This window comes from Atractosteus spatula, chromosome 20 (genome assembly GCF_055471065.1).
Source record: "Atractosteus spatula isolate fAtrSpa1 chromosome 20, fAtrSpa1.hap1, whole genome shotgun sequence".
In the NCBI taxonomy this organism is placed as follows: Eukaryota; Metazoa; Chordata; class Actinopteri; order Semionotiformes; family Lepisosteidae; genus Atractosteus; species Atractosteus spatula.
Window position 1 is genome coordinate 9,167,038 of NC_142725.1, and position 13,355 is coordinate 9,180,392.

Consider the following 13,355-nt stretch of genomic DNA (forward strand, 5'->3'; position numbering starts at 1 on the left):
AGGAGCGCCTTAAAAGCCGGGACAGGAATCATTTAGGCAGAGCTTACCATATGTCCATAAAACTGAATGAGAAGAAGCAAGTGATCAGGTCATTTGATTGATTTCTGAGTTGTTTTTTGATTTGCAGTTGTTCATCCTCCCCTGATATTCTTAAGCATAGCTTGTATTCTCCTTACTCGGAGGATCTGTGTCACTGGGCTGCTAGCCTCAACAGATTGTATCAGGTGTTAGATGTCCAGGGACTCCAGCTCTGTGTCAGTGTGCCAGGTGTAACCTGAGTCTCTCTTTAACAAGGATTAGAGTCAGCAGCATCAAGATCGGTGCTAGCTGCTTTCACAACATTAATCAGGCTGCCTGTTCAAGAGCGATCATGACCCACCAAGGAACAACACAAGCTTTTGTGATAGACTATGAAGCTATTTTTAACAGATCTAATAAATGTTACTAAGGGTTCAACCTACAAAGTCAGAATTCAGGTAGAAACCTGTTTATATTACATTGTTTGAAATGGGCCAGTACTTGCATCAGAGCAGGTCTGCCTTAGATGTTACTGTCCTGCTCCGGGTCAGCTGGGGGGAGTTTGGGCCGTCCCTGGGAAAGCCCTGGGAGCTGGACTACAGGTGGGGGTTTTGCCAATTCAAAGAAAAAGCAGATAAAGACGGATTCTTGCCAGACAACAATGGGACACTGGTCATTTCCAGTAAACCCCCCCCCAAAAAAAAACCACATTGAAAGGGAACTATAATGCTATTTTTATGCTTTGGAGTTTGAAAGATTTGGCATTGATGGGTACATTTCAAACAGATGTCATTTCCAGGCTTCCGGACACAGACACTGTAAACAAGCAGGCTTGTTAATTTCTTTTAATCCAGTAGAAATATCGCTTTCGACTTCAAGATGGTTCCGCTGACAAATACTACTCGTTAACTCTGCATGCAGATCACGTGGGAACACTTATGGGGTGAAATGTCTGCTGCAGAACCTGTCTTCGCTCGTCCATCACAGTGACTAGCGAGCAGGATTCACAAGTCACACGAACTCCCCCTCTCGCCCGTGGAGAGACCAGGGGTTTTGGACAACGCGGCGACTATCCAGTCCGCAGAGTTTCACAAAGTTCACGATTTTGCGCTCAGTTCGGAGATTGTACAATTTTGCGATACCATCAGTGAATTTATTTTGGAGCTGATATTGTGTTGCTGAGAACTCGAGACTGCGGTTGAGTTTTAAGTAGGGTTTGCAACATCTGCGGAACCCGAGAGAGGAAGAGCCTCGGAGACGTGGCTGAGACATGGGGAGCGTAAAGTCCAGGCAAAGAGAGAAACTAGAAAATAGAATGATCTGGGAGAAGTTGGGGGAAACCGGTCAACTTCAAACAAACGTCAACTGGTGACGCCAGAATGGCGTGGCAGGTGATTGTACTTGAGCTGCACTCGGGAGCTGTTATTGTGTTGTGTTTTTGCAAGGAAGGTATTTTTAGACGCTTGCCCCACCTGATGGGCGTTACCCAGCTGAGTAATCCATCTGAAACTGCGGCTGGCAAAACAGGCCCGAGACCGCGCGTGTCAATGGAGGAGCAGCGCTACTGTGATGCTGTGTCGTGAACATTATTAGTGTGGGAAATGAGATTGAAGGGAGCAAAGTGGGCCATTGAGCTGTGATGGAAAAGGTGGTGAGGGGTGAGGGACAGCAACAAGAAAAAAGACAAGAAAAAAACCCACACAGCTGACATCTGTGGCTCAGACTTGGGCTGCTGGCTGTCCAAGCTGTTGTCCTGGCCACTCCCCCTGCATGCAAATGTGGCTGCTAGCCCCGCCCACTCCCCTGGCTAGCACAATGGGCAGGATCCTCGGGTTGTCATGACATCAGCGCAGTCCCCCTCAGCAATGCAGGCAGGCCGGCTCAGTTGGCGGAACGCAGAGTAATTGATGCCGACATATCCAGATCCTTGGGAAGGATGTTCTTGCTGGGATTCGCAGCCTACAGTTTGGCTTGGGGATAGAGCGTGCCGAAACTTCACACGGATCCGTATCCTTTTGTGGGAGGCTGGGGAGGTGGGGGGGGGGAGATAGGGTGGCACTTTTCCACGAGTCGTCGTCCTTGTTGGAATACCCCCAGGACTGTCTGTTCTTTTTTTGGGGGTAAATGCTGCGATTCGATTTAGACTGTGTTGGACTGCATTGGCACGTGTCCACGAGCTGGGGGCTCGAAGAGGCTGCCCCGATCGTACAGTGTCTGCCTGCGCTATGGGCCATGTGTTCTGCTGAGGAGGCACAATGGTGTTCAGTGCTGTTGATCTGCCTTTTGCTTACATGGTGAGTACGGCTCTGTCCCCTTTCGCTTGACATGCAGGAAAAGCCACTTTTCTTGATCTAGTAGGAGGTGAATTTAGTTGGTTTAGTGTCTGATATAAATTGAAACCTTTTCCTTGTTTTGCTGCTGTTGTGATTAAGTTGAACAGTGGCAGATGCTATCAGGGTTTTAGTGCAGGATTTTTGGAAGCACTGCAGGCAAAGTACAAGAAGAAATTCTGTACAGTCTCTCATACCTGGGACTTACTCTTTATTTGTTCTGTATTTTTAAGATCCAGATCTTGCCAGCTTTATTTTTTCCTATGAATGGAAAGGAGGGTGATGATGATTTTGAGTGATATTTTGGGCCGTTTTTTCAAGTGCTTAAAATTCCTTAGATCCTCACATCCCTGGAATTTTGTAAATTATTCCACATATTTCCAAATCTGTGGGAGGAAAAGTAGTTCCATAGAAACCTGTGGAATCAGCAGAATGTTTCTTGTTGCCCATCACTTAATCATTTACGTTAAAACGCATCTGATTGATTAAGAATAGATGGTGATCCAAGCCTGATGGTGTAATGTTGCTGTGTGAAACTTCAGTCATTGCTTCTAAAAGTACTTTAGAGCGCAGCCTTTCCTGACCATATCCTGACAGCTGCGTGCTTTGTTATCGAGTTGGCAGAGACCTTGCAGAAATTCCCGGATCAAAGGTCTAGGATGTCCCTGGGGGACTGTTTGCTTATCGAGTTGTGCAATAGATGTTGGCTTAATCCACAGGGGCCTGAGCAGTTGTAAAAATAGTCTTGAATTGTTTGAAAAGGACTCTTGGCTTGTGAGCTCACAGGGAAAAAACAGCCCGTTTTCCGGCCAGGAAATTCATTTTACAGGGGGGCTGGGGATGTGTGATAACCGGCTTTATTTTCTGCTTTTTATTTCCTTGGGTATAGTCCTGGTGCTTGAAGGTGACTTTCGTACTGTGTAAAGAGGTTGCGATAAAAGAGCAAACTGCGTCTTTACCCGTAATTCAGGTTGAGAGGATAATTCGTGCTCCGCTTAAATTCATTCTTAGGCTGTACGCAACAAGGTGCCTTCAATGGTGCCTAACAGCACCATAATACGTGTTGCTGGTGATCCTCCAGGCTGTGGTAAGGCCAACTTACCTGTGTTTCACCTCCAGACAGAGATCTGACTACTGGTTTGCGAATTCTGTGTTGCCTCTCAGTGTAGTGTGGTGTTCAGATTGCTGCCTGCAGCTTCTCTGTCTGTGGCTGGATTACATCTCTGGGTCTCTAAGCCGATCAGCTTTGCCGGGATGAGGTGACAGCTAGCTGCCCAGCTATCCCTGTCCCCCCCCCCTCCTTTCTTTTTCGGAGTCCTCTCTCTGTCACGCCTCTCCCTGCTCCTTTTCTCTGGCTGACACTGAAGAAGAGTGATCTCAGAAAGGTTGCTTCTAGGCATTAGGCCGCTCTATAGTTTCGCTCTTTTTCTCCCTCCCTCTGCAGCCCTTGAAGAAAAATGTGTTCTTCACTAACTCTCCTCCGATCACTCGATTCTGTTGCACGTCCTTTGTCTCCTCTTTCTCGTTCTCTTCACCTGTCCCCAGATTCGGCGCCGGTGACTTTGCACACAGGCCGAGAGCGACAGTAAAATAGCTGCCTTTATACACACACATCATCCAGGCCTTTTATTTTTTGCTCAAAGCAAAGATTCAGTGCCTTCGTTGTTTCCATAAAAATCCACATCTCACGTTCTCTTGTCAGACTTGTGTCTGAGCAGTCTGAGTCAGTAGGGTCACCCTGACTGTTTTTTGTGTGCTATGTACAGCAGTGAAGTTGGATGTTCAAGATCCCCTGTCTTTGTGAGGAGACACTATTATATATTCGGTATTACAAGCTGAGCTCTTCCTTCAAAGTTTCTAAACTTCTGAAGGAGGTCGTGCTCTATCTTCAAGACAGAGTGCTCTTCCTTTTCGGGAAATGGGAATCTTTGTGTTTTTGTCATCCATGACAGCATTTAATCAGCCCAGTGAAGAAAAACACATGTGGCTCTTCCTCCTTTGTTGTTCATTAAGTAGTCCTCAGGTCGACACCTCTAATTTACCATCATCCGGTTGGGCAATTTGGCAGCTACTCAAAATATTCTTCAGTCCTTTCAAGGAATGCTTTATTTTTATAAGCACGTCTCAGGGATGCGACTGGTTTAAAGTAATGTTGTTTTACAAGAGTCACCAGTACTTTCACTTTGCCATTTGTATTGAGCTCCTTGTTCACCAGCTGCTAGGGGCTGTAATATTTGGCAGCACTAGACGTAGGCGTCAGACTTGGGAAGAACACCACTGGTGGCCACATCTCCTTGCATTTGGTTGTCGAAGCAGGTACCCTGCTTCTCTTTCCTGCTCTGACTGATCCCTCTCTTTTCCACACCCATTCATCCCTCATTGAATATTCCCACGTGCACATTGCTAAGCCGGGCTCTGTTCCCTATCCAAGTGCAGCCCGTGCCCTGGGCCTGAACGCTGGACGCAGAGGGACAGAGGCACGGTGGGGGTGTGGGTTGACCGCAAATGGACACCACACCGGCGACGTGGGCTGAGTGGGCCCCCTCCCAGTTTGTCCCCGTGCTCATCTGCTCCTCTTTCCTCCCCCCTCCTCTCCCTCAGGGCCAGGCTCGTCGCAGGAAGAACATGACGGAGTTCCTAGGGGACGCCAACATCCCGTCCCCCGATTCGCTGTCGCAGCTGGGCGGCTCCTTGCCCAGCGTGGGCTCCGGGCCCGACAACTGGAAGAACCGGGCCGCCAGTCGCTTCAGTGGGTTCTTCAGCTCCTCCGCCGGCGCGGGGCCGTTCGGCAGGGTGAGTGACGGGACAGGCTGCAGCCCCCTGCTCTCCGGGCCTGGGCCTCAGTATTGGCAGGACTGACGTCAGGCCCCGGCCCACGAGCCCTCAGGCCTGACGGGGGCTGACACTTCGGTGTTCTTTCGAGGCCTACTTCACAAGCTTTAAATTACAAAAACCATAACTGAACAGACCCTATTCCTAAGGCCTTTTTTTGTCACAGGTAAAAAAACAAGCTCCTCGTGTTACAAACATTTAAAAAGAAGCATTTAATCTGCAGAGAGTGACTCAGGGTCTTCACAGTTTCATGTGACGTTATAAACATTCAATGCATTGTGTTATTTTTAAGGGAATAAAATACGTGGCTGATAAGTATAGTCCTCTGTAGAGGTTGGGACTCTCTCTTTACGCCTTGCATAATTGCAAACCCAATGACTTAAGCTAAATATGGGGAAGTTTATGATAGTTAAGTAAATCTAATCCCAATGAAAATCAGCTTTTTGTTTTGCCACAGCTTTGGTAAATCCCAGTGCAGAGCGTTTTGTGGAAAAGGGAGCCTGTGGAGAGCACAGAGACGGGCACAGATGCTCACGGTTTTAGACACACCCTGTGTGTCGGAAATGGCTTCCCAGAGAGGGGAAACAGCAGTGGTGTCACCCTGCTGGCAGACAGGTGCAGGTTGTGGTGTCAAACAGGAAACCCCCCCCCACCCCTGATGTATTCCAACAGGGCTTGTAGGTCAGAGGTCAGCGCTGATTCTGGGGGTGGTGCCGGTGTTGTTGGTGATCCAGGCCTGTCACTGATTCTCTTTTCTGAGCCCTCGAACGCCAACCACCAAAGGCAAAAGAGAGACAGGCACAAACACCTTCGAGAGGAGCCTCAACAACATCTCAGGCCTATGTTTATCCAGTTTTTCCATTTATTAAATTAAGTAACATAATGTTCATTTAGAAAAGATAGTTTTCAAGGAATTATTAGTCCCCTATGATTTCAGAAAGTTCTGGTTTTAGCTCAAAAGACAGCATAATATTCCACAAATATCTTCTTTACAGACTTACCTGAAGACATTTTGATTAAACTGTACTATAGATGATTTAGACGAAGGAAACGTGTATGTTTTTGTTAAGTTACCATTGACAACTATCAAAACAGCTGGTCAAACCACACCTAACATACTGCAGCCTGTTTTTATCTCATTCTCACTGCCTGACGATTCTCAAAGTGTCTTGTTTGTGACTCAACTATTTGCTTGGGCAAAACCATAAAATAACTTTATCTGAATAGGACAGATGTTGAAACGATTTTTTTATAACTGAGTTACTCTGAATTCCCTTCAGATTTTTTTGTGAATCCTTTTTAAACCATTTCCAGGAATATTTGCTTAGTTCTTTCCCGTACAAGGTTGCGGTCAACAACACACATGCAAGATTCAAGTAGACATCTTGGTACATGTTGCTTGTATTGCCAGTAGCATTGCATTATAAATAGCCTGCTATTATCTGCATAATGACTAAAAACATTCGCCATCTCTAGCCTGTTTAACACACAGTATTTAAAGTCTTCTAGAATTCATGCTTGCTTTATTAAACCAGTTTGACTGGCAGGAAAACAATGGAAGAAAGGCAACACCCATCAGACTTCAATCAGTACGCCTTGAGCTGGTTTTTCCTTTTTATAAAATCATTTTGTAATAAATGGTGTAGTCTGGGCATGAGGTGATGGCAGCTTAAAAATAAAAGTGTCCCAATGACGTCACCCAAGTGCTTAATTACAATGCATTGTTTTTCAGTTTTGAAAGATCTAAAAACTGGATAGCCTGTCACATTCACATAGTGAATCAGGTTTTAAGATAGCACTGTTGGTAAGCCTTAAATCCCTATTACATAACTCTGCAGTATGTCCAGAGGTCCGAGATTCATACGCTAATTGAATCTGCCTCAGCATTTAAGTCCTGTTCTGTTTGAACTGAAGTATTTCCCAATGAAATTTAAAAGTAGAATTGAAGGTTCTCCTGTTCACTTATATGGCACTGAAAATTCTCTCTCCAGGTTGTCTTAAGGACTTACTGCTTGAGTGCAGATCAGCTCTTTCACTGAGTCAGCCCTCCTCACTCTGCCAAAGGCCCTGTTCCACACACTGAGTGATAGGGCCTTCTCTTGCGTGCAACTCCAGGTTAATATAGACACAGACAGCTTTTTTAAAACTCTTTCAAAGATTCTTTGTACTGTAGCCCTTAATGTGTAATTTTGTTTCAGTGTTTGCTTTATTTGGTCAGTATACTGTGGGATTTTATGGTTTACTTCTGTTGTGTGTACTTTTATGCGAGTACTACTAAACAGCGAGTTTGAAAGTGCTTTTAAATTGGATTGTTAATATTAATGCCTTTCAGTTTCCACTCAAGGGATCATTACATTAACCGGCCACCCCCCTACCCACACACACCCCCTGCAGTGTCAGGACAATACCTGCTGCTTGTCATTTGCCACACAGCTGTGAACTGACTTGTCCCTCCCAGTCCTGCCATCTGGCTTCATTCTAGGGAAGAGGGACGGGGGTCTCTTTGGGACACCCCTTCTCGACTCAAACCTGTCAGCCTGGCTCAGCCGGAGGCGGCAGGGTGTCTCTGGGGGCTGGTGTCTCTCCTTATGCTCTCTTTAAGCATGGTCCCTCAGTCCTCTGCTCAGTGTCCTCTGTGTATTCTGTCAGCACTCACCAGTCTGATCCTTCATGGTCTGTCAGAAACAATGGTTTCTGTCAGGAGCTTTTAGCTGATGCCCCATCCAGTTCACATGGGGTGGTCTTACTGCATTGTTTTCCACTTACAAATATGTAGAAATACTTATAGATTCTCCACCACACACCTTCAAACACTCACTTAAGGTGATCTGTAACGAGACACAGAAGAATTCAAAAAACAAGTTCTGGTTTAATAAAAAATAAACTCCATTCTGGAGATGGTCCAGAGGTCTTTCCATTTACTTTTGGACAACTGTCTCATGACATTTTCTCTATCTGCTGCATACTCCATAGCATTCAGTGATCTAGAAATTGAAGCTGGTGTACCTCATCGCAGCCCTGTAGCCCATCAGACAATGTGGTAAGGTTGGTCCTGCCATAATTCCTTTCCTTTCTTTCCGTGTGTTTCAGGAGCTGGACCGGGTGGAGCAGCTCCAAAACAAGTTGCACTCCTACACACTGTTCGGGCTGCCCAAGGTCCCCACCCAGCTTAGCTTCCACCATGACTCCTGGGAGGAAGAGGAGACCAACCTGGCACTGGAGGAGTCCTGGCAGCAGCTGCTGGAGAACCCTGAGGTACAGCGCCCCCTACCCACCCGACACACACACTGCAAGCACAGTACAGACACGCATTAGAACGCGCAATGCTAGTGCGCAGCCCGTACTAGTGCACGCAATGAAAACAAACACTGGAGATGCCCTGCAGGCCTTACTGATCCACATACTGCAGGCGCAGACCCCATATTCTAGACAAGGCTGTTTAGATTCCTTTATTCATGAAATGGCTGTAATACACCACACAAGGAAGCAAGAGCACATATTTGCTTTGTGCAACTCAATTGTTATCGTCTTCCCTTTCCATGTGTGCAGGATATATGAAACCATGTTGCTCTTCCCCTTGTCCTGGGACAGTCCCTCTTTCAATTCCCTCTCATAGCTCTCTTGCGCGGCTGTGCTTGTGCTGATCTGTGTAACACGGAGTGAGAACGGACTCACCGTGTGGCCGGCTGAATCCCAGGGCAGTTTGCCCTTCTCTATCAGAGTGGGCAGGACCTACTCCCATTGGGTTTAGAGAACCAGACATGGTCTTAAACACTGAAACACTGGAGCTTTATTGTTCCCAAATGGGTCAATTATTGAACAGATCAAGACATTTTGCATAACGCAGTACAGACTATTGTGAAAAGGGACTTTAGACACAACAGAGAAGGTGGACCTGAGACACTGCTCATGGTAACGGTTGGAGTGATGGGACATTGTTCCCAGGTCCAGTCGAACCACACTTTCAGCTACGGCCCGTTTTTGGAATTGTCTTTTAATTGTTGGAGCTGAGCTTGATATCGTCCTCTGGGGTGATTTCACGGTCTGCCGTCGGTGACGTGCGTCCTTTCCCCTTTCAGTCCTTGACCAGGAAGCAGTTCCACCAGCAGGAGGCGATCTGGGAGCTGCTGCAGACCGAAGCCACCTACATCAAGAAGCTGCGCGTCATCACTGACGTGAGTCCCCCTCCCTTCCAGCCTGTCCTAGAGCCAGCTCACGTCCTGCAGGCGCTCTGACATTAGGAAGATTTGTTGTAGTTCAGTTTCCTTTTTAGCAGCCAAATGAGCTAGCAAGACTCAATGGCCTTTCTTATGTGACATACGGCAGTATGATTTTAATTATTCTTTAAAAAAACAAATATAAACTTAAGAGTGTAGTAAATGTTGTTGGGAAGATGATACTTTATTACTTGAGAATTTATGGTTAATGCTGTTTTGAGTCTTTTATTACGCGAGAACTTACCCTTCATGCATCTTCTGCTACACTAGGCGGACTGGCGGAGAAGCCAGGTGCCTCATCTCGGCAAGCCAAAAAGAACGAAATGTTGTTCCATGTTGCGTGTCACATTACTACAGAGTGAGAGCCACATGTCACGGCACCGCGTGTGCGTGACACGTGCGATGATGCACTCAGCGATGATGCACTCTGTCGCTGCAGCTCTTCCTGTGCGGGCTGCTCAACCTGCAGGAGTGCGGCCTGCTGTGCGAGGTGGAGGCCTCCCGCCTCTTCAGCAACATCCAGGACATCGTGCGGCTGCACACGGGGCTGTGGGCCGAGGTGATGCTGCCGGCGCTGGAGAGGGCCCGGGCTAGCAGGGCGCCGCTCGACCCCACCGACTTCCACCAGGGCTTCAAGACCGTGAGTGGCCCGGCCTCCTGCGGCGCGCGTGCAAGACAGTACGGCCCATTAATGTACTGGGAAGCCATATGCGGGGTCATAACGTCAAAGGGTTGCTGTGCCCTGCCATTCAGTGCTGAGCAATATGACAGAACAAGCTTCATCATTAAGGGTTGGTAAGGGACCATGCAGAAGAATCCTGGGCAGTAGAGCTCGACACAGGACTGCAGTGCAGGTGTTTCAGGACATTTTCCGTTGACAGGTCAGTGCAATGCAGTGGACGGCAGGGTACATGGTGTGGTTTATTTTGCCCTGAGATGAACATGAGTGTGGGCCTGCTGTTGCAAGCAAAAACACACTGCGCAGTGCCACGTGTTTTACTTTTAAATTGCCCCTTTGCCTGTGTGCTTGTGCAGATCGGCACCAGGTTCAAGCCCTACATCCACTACTGCATGGAGGAGGAAAGCTGTATGGAGTACATGCGCAGCCTGCTGAGGGACAACGAGCTCTTCAAGATCTATGTCACGGTGAGGAAACCAGTCAGGCTCTGTCTGTCTCTTGGTCCTCGAGAGTGTTTTTCTGTATTTAACTTTCTTTCCACTTCACCTCTTTACCCCTCTGTGGGCCCCATTCGGAAATGAGTTTTCCAGCACTTCTACCTGTGTTTGGATTGGGAATCATGAAGGTGCTGCTGTTTGAAATCTCCATCACAGTAAAGCACCAAACTAAAATACCCTGAGACAGAGAGGCTTTCTGACTAGCTGCGTTACTTCTACAATAAACTGCATTTTATATTGTCGTCCTTTCAGAAACACAGAGAATCCCAAAAAGAAGGACCTCCTCTTTGCCTTGAACGCGTTATTTAAAAATCAAAAAGATTTAACCTGCCGAAAGGGACTGACGATTCTACATTTTGACAAATTCACGCGACCTCCTGCGTGGTAGTTTTTGAGTGGAGAAAACGAAGACGCGGACAGCCGCCGATGAGTTTCTGTGCCTCTGAGCTAGTGACACTGCGGCTTGCTCTGTCTGCGCCGCTGTGTCCCCGTGTCTCACAGTGTGTGTGTGTGTGGGCTCTCTCTCCTGCTCTCCCGCAGTGGGCCGAGACACACAAGCAGTGTAACCGGCTGAAGCTGACCGACATGCTGGTGAAGCCCCATCAGCGCCTCACCAAGTACCCACTGCTGCTGAAGAGCATACTGAAGAAGACGGACGACCCCGCGGCCAGGGACGCCGTCATCAGCATGGTGAGAGATCCGAGGAAACCAGGGGCAGGGGGCTGGGGGCGAGGACTGCGCCTTGTGTGTCAGAAGTGTACTAGCCCATGGCATCTTCAAGGCAGACTGAGTCCCAGTGCGATGCAGTGATGGTAAAGACGGTCATGAGCAATGGAAAAGCAGTGTGAAAGAAGTGAATGGATGGCCAGAGAAAACTTGAGTTCTTGAGAATGCTGCAGAAGTACCAAGCAAATGCACGCAGGTATAGTGTCACAAGGGCTGATCTGCGTGTGTCTGTAGCCGTGCCTCAGCAGTCAGTGTGCTTTCTTGATGTCTGGATGAGGTGGGGGTGACTAACCCCGTGTGCGTGCGTGTCCCAGGTGGAGTCCGTGGAGGGCTTTATTAACAGCGTGGATGGGCAGATGCGCCAGCAGCAGGAGCAGCAGAAGCTGGCCACGGTGACGGGGAGGATCGATCCCTACGAGGCCATGGAGGGGGGCAGCGAGGAGGTGGAGAAGGTGAGGGGCTGGGGGGGGCCGCCCTGCTCGAGCGCTCCTCCTGCTTTTAATGACAGTGCAGCTCCGCACAGTCACAGGGGGCTGTGGAAGCTCTCTGGTGCTACACTGCCACAAGGTCGTTGGCGATCCATAAGTCAGCGCGTCCTCTCTGACCCTCAGATCCTGCGGGAGTTCAGCCGGTTCGACCTGACCGCGCCTATGATGGGCACCTCCCCTGACCACACGCGCCAGCTACACCTGGAGGGGCCCCTGCGCATGAAGGAGGGCAGGGACAGCCGGGTAAGAGCACAGAGCGCACGTTCAGCACTGGATCGCAGCCGAAAGCACTTCATCTGCCCGAGGGGATCTAGGGTCTATACAGCGAGGGGCGTTAAAAATGCACCAAGTGGGCATCGAGATCAACGGGATTAGTTGAAAGGGTTTACAAATTCAGACTCGTCAATTGTTCTGGCTCCGTTGCAACCCTGTATTGGATGAAGCGGTTAGAAAATGGGGGGATGGATGGATGAATGCATCAATCAGGGAAAGGGCCCGAGGTGACGAGGATAGTGACTCCTTGCCTGCCGCCTGCTCCCCCCTCAGATGGACGTGTACTGCTTCCTGTTCACTGACCTGCTGCTCATCACCAAGCCGGTGAAGCGGGTGGAGAGAGCCAAGGTGATCCGGCAGCCGCTGCTCATACACAACGTGGTGTGCCGGGAGCTCAAGGACCCAGGTGAGTGGCCTGCCCGGTACCCACAGTGCACTGGGGCTTCTGTTCCCAGCCCTGACATGGCCGATACCCAGCGTGGTGGTGACTTCGGTCCCCTCTCCGTCTCCAGGCTCCTTCCTCCTCATCTACCTCAACGAGTTTCGAAGCGCAGTAGCAGCATACTCCTTCCAGGCCAACAGCGCCGCCCAGGGGCGCAGCTGGATTGAAGCCATCTGCAACGCGCAGGTACGAGTCCCTCACACGGCCTGCCACACATGTCCTGGGAAAGCACATGCGTGCAGAAACATGCACACACACACACACACACACACACACACACACACACACGTGTGCAGATGGGGGAAATCTCAGACTAGAACATGTGTGCAAAAGTGCGCATAAGGATTTTCACTTTGCTTTTATTTAAACGTGCACCTACCAGACAAAGATTTGAGCCGATGCTATTTCATCATCAGAATTAAAAAACTTTCCGGCAGCGATGTGTGTGCTGGGTGTCACAGTGGCATGCTGCTGTGCTCTGCAGCCTCGCAGCTCTTGTTTCTGGGTGCAGTCCTTGCTTCCTGGATGGCCTCAAGGCTGCTTAGCAGGAATAAGCGATTTCTGTTCAGCATCTTCAATCAGCTGTGTCTACTATTGATGATGCTGCACAAAGAAAAAAAGCATCCAGTTTACGCAACGTTAGAATAAGAATTCATGTTTTAAATAATAAATAAGCTTTATTTTATATAGTGCCTTTAAAGGTGGCTTCTCAAAGCACTTTACAGAATGTCAACAACAATAAATAAAAAGAATACATAAGATAAAACAATTACAATATACAGGGGAGACTGAGGATGGTGGTACTAAGAAAAGCAGAGGGGTGAAGAATGGAACAGTTCAGTAAAGGCTTTTC

General features: G+C 48.5%; 1 protein-coding gene across 2 annotated transcripts in view; it reads left to right on the top strand.

Annotated features, from left to right (window-relative positions):
* The window catches only part of LOC148817493 (pleckstrin homology domain-containing family G member 5-like), a 99,269-nt gene that overhangs the window by 80,405 nt on the left and 5,509 nt on the right, over positions 1 to 13,355 (top strand). For both annotated transcript variants that reach the window (XM_088938259.1, XM_088938260.1), the window contains 10 exons: positions 4,950 to 5,141; positions 8,271 to 8,435; positions 9,260 to 9,355; positions 9,837 to 10,037; positions 10,433 to 10,543; positions 11,114 to 11,263; positions 11,614 to 11,751; positions 11,911 to 12,030; positions 12,334 to 12,466; positions 12,573 to 12,688. In XM_088938259.1, coding sequence (XP_088794385.1) covers positions 4,950 to 5,141; positions 8,271 to 8,435; positions 9,260 to 9,355; positions 9,837 to 10,037; positions 10,433 to 10,543; positions 11,114 to 11,263; positions 11,614 to 11,751; positions 11,911 to 12,030; positions 12,334 to 12,466; positions 12,573 to 12,688 — 1,422 coding nt within the window. The remainder of the gene's footprint in view (positions 1 to 4,949; positions 5,142 to 8,270; positions 8,436 to 9,259; positions 9,356 to 9,836; positions 10,038 to 10,432; positions 10,544 to 11,113; positions 11,264 to 11,613; positions 11,752 to 11,910; positions 12,031 to 12,333; positions 12,467 to 12,572; positions 12,689 to 13,355) is intronic.